Source organism: Lolium perenne, chromosome 6 (genome assembly GCF_019359855.2).
Source record: "Lolium perenne isolate Kyuss_39 chromosome 6, Kyuss_2.0, whole genome shotgun sequence".
NCBI lineage: Eukaryota > Viridiplantae > Streptophyta > Magnoliopsida > Poales > Poaceae > Lolium > Lolium perenne.
In genome coordinates this window covers 244,895,502-244,903,909 of record NC_067249.2, presented here as the reverse complement: position 1 = coordinate 244,903,909, position 8,408 = coordinate 244,895,502, and the positions used below count along the sequence as shown (strand labels likewise).

General features: G+C 40.4%; 1 protein-coding gene across 1 annotated transcript; it reads left to right on the top strand.

The window, feature by feature from the left end:
* Positions 1-464: 464 nt before the first annotated feature.
* LOC127305634 (amino acid transporter AVT1A) lies at positions 465-7,845 on the top strand. Its single transcript, XM_051336138.2, has 12 exons — positions 465-875; positions 2,279-2,541; positions 2,637-2,851; positions 5,302-5,325; positions 5,455-5,635; positions 5,716-5,935; positions 6,019-6,154; positions 6,237-6,256; positions 6,369-6,514; positions 7,141-7,184; positions 7,437-7,499; positions 7,613-7,845. The coding sequence occupies exons 1-12, from the start codon at positions 676-678 to the stop codon at positions 7,703-7,705; spliced, it is 1,605 nt and encodes a 534-aa protein (XP_051192098.1). The 5' UTR covers positions 465-675; the 3' UTR covers positions 7,706-7,845.
* The last annotated feature ends 563 nt before the right edge of the window (positions 7,846-8,408 follow it).

The following is an 8,408-nucleotide window of genomic DNA, read 5'->3' as shown; positions in this document are numbered from 1 at the left end:
GCCAGAGATGAAAGGAAGCGAGAGGATCCAGCGACAAAGTTCAACTAAGTAGTTGTTTACCCGTTTTTTTACACTTTTATAAATGGATTTAAAATTTTTGAACAACTACGCTCGAAAAAAATGGTGAAGTCCAAATAACAGCTCGCATTAGTTGTGAAAAATTCCTCGAGACCTATCGATCAACTTCCAGCTTCCCCATATTTGGATAGGAATTACGCGTGTGCCATAACAATTCAGCAAGTCCTTATCATGGCCCCACGGGTCAGAGAGACGTGTATCACTTGCGCGCGGCGCCAGCTCACCGCATTCACGAACTTGCCGAGTTCTACCGCCACGACAGATCACAATGATACAGTATACGAAGCAAGCCGAGCGAGACCGCCGCCGCCCCCACCGTTGCTCGGCCGACGCGTGGCGGCGCGGCCCACACGTCAGTTCCAGTGGCGCGGGAGCAGCTCCAGTGAGCCAGCCGCGCCTCCCGCCGCCTTGTCGCCACCCGCGCGAGCTCATCTCCTATATCTTCTCCAATCCCGCCTCCTCCCGAAATCACCGCCGATAATTTTACCACCTTCCGCATCCATCTCGAAGCGTCCCGTCCCATCCCGTCCTGCTTCGATTCGATTTCCGCCACGCATTCCCCCGCAGCTCCTGTAGCACCTGCGTCTGTGCCGCGAGATGGCGGCGGCGAGGAGCCGGAAGGAGGAGGAGGACGAGATGGCGCTGGAGGACGGCGACATCGACGAGAGCCCGCGCGACAGCTTCCGCGACGACGACGACGACGACTCCGAGGACGGCGACATGGGGGACGAGGGGGAGGACGAGGACGGCGACGGGGTCGGCTCCTTCGAGTCGCGCCAGTGGCCGCAGAGCTACAGGTACGTGCGCGGCGGCATTCTCTGCTGTGCTCGATCGCCTCCTGCCTAATCTGCTCATTTTTACTCTGATATTAGCGGTTAGCGTCCGTGTGCTGTGGTTTCTCTGCCCATTTCCGCCGCTGGTTCTCTGTAGTACAGTAGATGAGAGTGGATTTGGTTCAGCTGTTCGCTCCGTGATTGGGACTACAGAGCGCTAGTACTGACAGTGCATCATTGACCTTTGACGTGTCTGGTTGAAATGTTTGAGGAGCCGATCCTGTTTACTTGATCTCTAAGAACACCTTAGTCGAAGGCTCGGAATGGTCTAGAATTCACTGATACTTGTGGAATAGTCAGATGATCTGTTCGATCGGACGACAAAGGTTAACTGAAACCGGTAGGCCATGGATGACAATAGGGCATGAAATTGACTCTATGGTGCTGTTTCCTGCTAATCTTAGGATCGAATCGTCCAACGACACAAATGGGATTGTACTGGAGTAGGAAATGTTTCTTTTACTTGCCAAGTTGCTATATTATTAAAAAAATATTATGAGTTCTGATTTTAGTTTTATCTATCATTTACTGATGCTTATGGAGCGGTCCGATGGTCCGTTTGATCGGATGGGGAACGTTAACTGAAACCGGTAGGCCATTGACAACGATAAGGCGAGATATGAACTTGATGATACAAGGAACGTAATCGCGTGACAAATCATCCTGTGATATACAAGGAACTAGGAAGTCATTTTATAAAAAAGGGGGAATATTATTAAATTGCATTGTTCAATGTTGACACTACTACCTGTACGTGTTGGCACCTGGAGTACATATTTATTTTTATTACCAAATCTGGATCGTGATTGCATTAATTGGTGCCACGAGAACATAAAACATCATTAGCCAATGCCTTTGCTGGCATTTTCAGTAGCTGGTCGTATCCAATAATGCTAGCAGTTTTCAGTCCGCGATTTGGTTGAGCTGATGATCTGTTCGATCGGACGGCGAAGGTTAACTGAAACCGGTAGGCCATTGACAACGATAATGCGAGATATGAAATTGAGGATACAAGAAACGTAATCGCACGATAAATCATCCTGTGATACAAGGAACTAGGAAATGATTTTTTTTGGCTTCCCATAGCATCAGCATTTACTGATGTAGTAGTAATGATTTTATAAAAATAGTATTATTAAATTTCAACGTTCAATGTTGTTGACACTACCTGTGTTGGCACCTGGAGTAGGTATTTATTTTCTTTACCAATCGGGATCGGGATTGCATTGATTGGTGCAACGAGAACATAAAGCATCATTAACTGTTGACTTTGATGGCATTTTCAGTAGCTTGTCGTACACATGCCAGCAGTTTCTCTTTTCATGTACAGATGGTATGCTCACGACGAGCTGTTTATTTTGTTGCAGGGAGACAACTGACACCTACACAATTGCTGCATCTCCGATCTTTGGTTACCTGGGTCCTTCGACGAGCAAGTACTCGATTGATGGTGGCCGTAGTAGTCTGGCTTCTGACTCGAAGTTACCTCTTATCTCGGATAAACTAGAATCTGTCAAGAGCCTGCGAAGACATCTTCTTGGTTCAGCTAGAGATGACAAACTCTCGTTTCAGTATACTGGTGAAATCTACGTCGGCCAAGGATGCAGTGTTACACAGACTGTCTTCAATGGTACTAGAAACACTGAAATATAAAGCTGGGGGGTGTTCAGTTACTGGCTTACAATAAAAGACGTTTGACTATTGCATTTTCGTTTTTTTCAACAGGCATTAACGTACTTGCTGGTGTTGGCCTTCTTTCCACTCCCTTCACAATTCATGAAGCTGGATGGGCTGGTCTTGCAGTTCTATCCCTTTTTGCGATAATTTGCTGTTATACTGGAGTACTTCTGAAGTACTGTTTTGAGAGCAAAGATGGAATTTCAACCTATCCAGACATCGGGGAGGCTGCCTTTGGAAGAATTGGCCGCTTGATCATATCTGTAAGTCCTGGTTTCTGTATAATAGCGTAAATTGTCAGTGGAGATTTTCGCTCCCGGGCACCAGTGATCTCGCTGTTCTGAAATATTAGAGTGAACCCCATTTAGTGGAACTTCTACAAAATCATCCTATTTAGGAGAATTTAAACATGGTTTAGCCCCAATTTAGCATTTGGATTGTTATTTTTAGATAGGATAGGCTGCTAGATCGATGTGGAGTGATAAAATATGTAAATATCGGTGGGCCTCATGGAGGATTATTACAAACTTCTTTAATCCATATGTACTATTCCTCACTATCGTCTTGATAATTTTTGGACCCCTATCATCACCACCTTGCCCAATGGACACGCATCCAAAAACAAGGGCCCAAAACTTTTACAATGGGTAATTTACACGAATTTTCAGTCAGCAAGGTAATTAGTGTCACAAATGCATAACTAGAGAGTAAAAAGTGGAATTCACTCAAAATATTAGAAAATCACATTTACGATTTTCGAAAAAAAAACCTGGGTGTAGCCAATGATGTTTCCCACAAACGTGCAAAATATCAATTTCAAATACTTTGTATTCTTAGCTACACAAAATGACAAGCGTGTGGATCTGAATATGCATATTTGTAAATCTCTAAATTTTACCAGATTTTTTCATTTTTGTGTAGCCCACAATACAAAGAATTTCACATTGAGATTTTGCATGCTTGTAGGTTACATCATTGATTATGTCATGATTTCTTTTTAAACACATAAATGTGATTTTTGAATATTTTAAAAGAATGAGATCACTTGTGCTCGGGAGCCAAAGACTCTTTCCAGGTAGATCGCTTGACATTCTAGATTGTTTTTTTAAGGGGAAAACGCCATGTCCTCTGCGTCTGAGGACTACAAAAGTCTTGGTTTCTTTATAATAAGATGGATCTGCCAGAATATTAAGTATCAGCCCTTATTACAATTCGTGGATCACACAGAGTCTCAACAAAGATAAGCCATCAAAAGATAAAGAGCAACACAAATCACCTTTGCATCAACATGTTAAACGACGACCAACACGCCAACCGCACCGGCTGTAGAATTCCTGTGCTGGTTGCACACCCAGTATGCATAGCCTGGTGCATATGGATCCAATGCATAGCCAAAGGAATAACCTGCAAAAATGATGGGAAGCTTTTTTTTTTGTTAAAGATACAACCATTACGCACATTTCATATCGCCCAAAGCAAAGCACACACATGAATTCAATGTGGGATTTTTCTTTTTTAGCTACCCCATTCAACCAATTCCCAAATAGATTTGTAATATTCGAGGGTTGGCGTATATTAAAAGCCATATAAACTATCCTCCATATCATTCTTGTAAAGGGGCAAGATATAAAAAGGTGTTGTATTGTCTCCTCTTGATCACAAAAACAACATTTAACACAACCTTGCCAATTACGTTTAACCAAATTATCTTTCGTGAGGATCACTTTCTTGTGAAGAAACCACATGAAAATTCTTAACCTTCAGTGGAACCTTCATCTTCCAAATATATTTCCATTTGAAAGTATCATCACTATCGGTTAGCTGAACCAATATGAGTCGATGCAAAAGATGTGTCCATCTACCCCATTTGTTGCCATTCAAAGTTCGTGTGAAACCTATTTTTAGAGGATTTGAAGCCATAACGTTTTGAACTGTAACATTTTTGTGATAAACAATGATATAGAGAGACGGGTATTCTTCGGCAACAGACTTATCTCCTAACCAAATGTCCTCTCAGAATCTATTATTAATCCCATTGCCAACGACACAAGAACCTCTACCTCTTGCAAAAAAAAAAATCCTCCTTTACATTCATTAAACCCTTCGAAAAAGGTGGGTCAGCTGGTTTTGCTGAAACCTGAGATAAAGTTTTAGAGTGCAAATATTTTTTATGGAGCAGCTCTTGCCACATACCATCTTCATTCATAAGTTTATAGAGCCACTTGCTCAGTAAAGTCTTGTTTTCAAGCTCTAAGACCTCCAGTCCTACCCCATATGCATACATTATCTAGATCATTACTATTCATTTTTTGTTTTCGTAAAAACGAAATTAAATTATTTGCGCAAGTATCGGATGTGAACAGAGGAGACACAAGCAATGTGCCTACCCTCCTGTTATCATTTTGTTATGTGCTTTGGTGGTAGTTTGACAACCTGATCCTTGCTAGGTCATTGACATATTTTAAAATTGACAAGCTATTGTAATTCTGATCCTTTCTGGATCATTACCATAATTGAAAACTCACAAGCTATGTAAGAGTTATAAAAAATAAGTTTAAGCCTTAGCTACCCAAAACATTGTAGAAAGAAATCTTATGTACCCCTTGGCTGAGAAAATAAACATGCAAGTTTCAAACCCATTTACTTCCATGCATAAATTTTTATTTTTTGATAGTGAAGAATCACTGATTGAATTTTATGTTTCTTTATGCAGATTATTTTGTATACCGAGCTATATGTAAGTAGCTCATTTTGTCTTCTAATTGCTTGATGGTTGAGCTAATCACCGAACTGTTCCTCAAATTTATTTCGTGTATAATTCTTGGAAAAGAAACATTTATCTCATGCATGTATTTATTGGATGCAGTCATATTGTGTGGAATTCATTATTTTGGAAGGTGATAATATGACATCAATCTTTCCTGGCGTTAATCTTAATTTGTTTGGGATTCATGTCGACAGTAAACATTTCTTTGGAGTGTTAACTGCTCTTGTAGTCCTTCCGACAGTATGGCTGAGGGATCTTCGGGTGCTCTCATACCTTTCAGGTCTCGCTACTCTTAGCTTGCTTAATTAATTTTATTACAGCAATCATTAGTAATATTAACATACTATATTACATGTGCAGCGGGAGGTGTGATTGCGACTCTTGTGGTTTTCGTATCTGTTGCTTTAGTTGGCACTACTGAAGGTGTAGGGTTCCATCAGACTGGGGAAGCAGTGAAGTGGAGTGGCATGCCCTTTGCTATCGGTATTTATGGTTTCTGCTACTCTGGACATTCAGTATTTCCGAACATCTACCAGTCAATGTCAGATCGCACAAAATTCCCTAAGGCACTGTTTATATGGTATGCATTAAAACCTTTTTCTTACACTGGTTATTTTATTGTGTGATTGAACTTCTCAATGTATGAATAATTGTATTCTGCAGCTTTGCGATTTGCACAGCCATATATGGCTCGTTTGCTATTTTTGGCTATCTCATGTTTGGTGAACAGACTCTTTCACAAATAACTTTGAATCTTCCAAAAGAATCATTAGCCTCGAAAGTTGCGCTGTGGACCACGGTAAAAATTGTTTATAGAGTTAATTTTGGTTCCCGGTACCGTAATTGTTTCTTAATGCCGATCATTTTTTTTGGTGTTTCAGGTGATCAACCCTTTCACCAAGTATCCTTGGGAAATTTATTTTCAAACTATCTAATGCTAAGGTGTCTAGGATTATGTTGATTGTCACTTGCCTAACTAGATATGGAATAGTTTCGTCCTTAACCGCAAACAGATTTGCCTTGTTATTAAACCCATTGGCTCGGAGTTTAGAGGAGTTGCGCCCTGAGGGATTTTTGAACGAAACAATTGTCGCTGTCATACTGAGGACTGGCCTTGTTGCATCAACTGTTGTCATTGCCTTTATTCTGCCATTCTTTGGTATGTGTGCGCCTATTTTTTTTCTGGATATAGCATCCGTTTTTTGCTTCTTCAGTACTAATTGTTATTGCTGTCCATTCTTTTGAAAATGAATGTTGAACCTTATGTTCGTTCATAGAATGCATTCTTATGGCATGCTAGCTTTTCTTGTCTTCTAGGAATGCAGTCTTCAGTGTCATTGCTCATAAGAAGGATATCCAATTTACTTTCATGTAGTATTTTTTTATATTTCATTTCACTTTTCCAAATGAAAGTACATTTGCTATGGACACACACTACTTCGGAATGGCAAATGCTCCATGAACTGCGGTCTCCTATGAGATGCAGTTATTGATTTTGCTGGAAGGTGCAAAGTGACGCATTACAAATGTTAAGTACCAATATTGGCACGGAGTTAGTTGAAACAACATTTGAAGTCATTACATTCTCAAGATTTTTCTCTTGCACTGATCTTCTCAAATGAATAAGTATTGCTTACTAATGTTTCAATTTTGATGAATGGCTGCATTATAAAGCTACATATTCAAAAAACACTTCTGGCTACAATTGTTGTCTGCAGTTTAGCTTCTTAAGTCGTCATCTTGTTTGCAATCTGTATTTCTAATTTGTGGGGTTGCATATTTCAGGTCTGGTGATGGCTCTGATTGGATCCCTTCTTAGTATACTTGTGGTACGTCATTAATGGCCTGTGCTATTTTGCTGAACTGCATATAATAATTACAAATTGTGAAAAGATCAAACTGTGAAAATAAAATACTGTTTGTCAAGTGGAATGGTCCACCTGACTACCATCCCCGTGGGCAGTTTCGTGAGAATAACAATCACATCTTTCTGCTACCTTCTCCTGAAAATAGTCTGTCGTAAGAAATAGAGACGACATAGTAACAAACATACTCTCTCTAACATCTTTGCATGATTACAGGCAATCATAATGCCTGCCTTGTGCTTCTTGAAGATCACACAGAATAAAGCCACACGTACACAGGTAAGATAGCAATTGCCATATAAACCTATCTTTCCTAGCTTTCTTCTCATCTGCAGAGGATTTCTGAACATTCAGGCTTTGCTGATTCGGATTTCCACCCTCTCCAATTTCAGGTCATCGCAAGCATTGTTATAATAGTAGTCGGTGTCATCAGTGCTGCCCTCGGAACGTACTCTTCGGTAGCCAGAATCATCGGGAACTACTGATTTTTCCAAGGCAATCTCTCCGACAGCTCTCAGTACCATCACTCTGCTGCTAGAGCTCTTGCTGTGTATCATCCAGTTTTACCTAGTTCCGTGTACATCCTTCGACCTACTATAGTCGATTATAAAGACCACAGCAGTAGGGGAGTGGTGTTTTGGAACATGGGAGCATATGCTCCCTCTATTTTGAAATTCATCTTACACATATTTTGAATTTCAAAAAAATTGAAACGAAAAGTTCGCACGTACATCTTCACGTGCTACGCGCTCACAAAGTTGTTTCATAAAAAATGGATTTGTCATGTGACGTGTGTAAAAAAGACAAAACTCAATGCTAAAAATAATGTTTTTTACAAGATAAATTTTCTCTTTTTTACATAGACCACAAAAAATATTGATTTTTCATGAAACTTGACGAATGCACATATATTATGGAGATGTACATGTAGAATTTTTTGTTAAAATTTTTCGACAACTCGAAATATAATTTTTAGGTATAGGGAGCATACGCACCCGGGAGCCGAATTGAATTTCCGCAGCAGTAGCGACTATGTAATCCTGGTACACCGTTTAGACGTTTAGTTTCTGCTATATCATTTCGTTTACTTTGTCCCTATCAATTGCTGAGGTTTGATGTTGGCAGCTAATCATCTGGCGAAGTCAGCTCCAGCTTTTCAGTATTGATGATGATCTGCTAGCTCTGTGG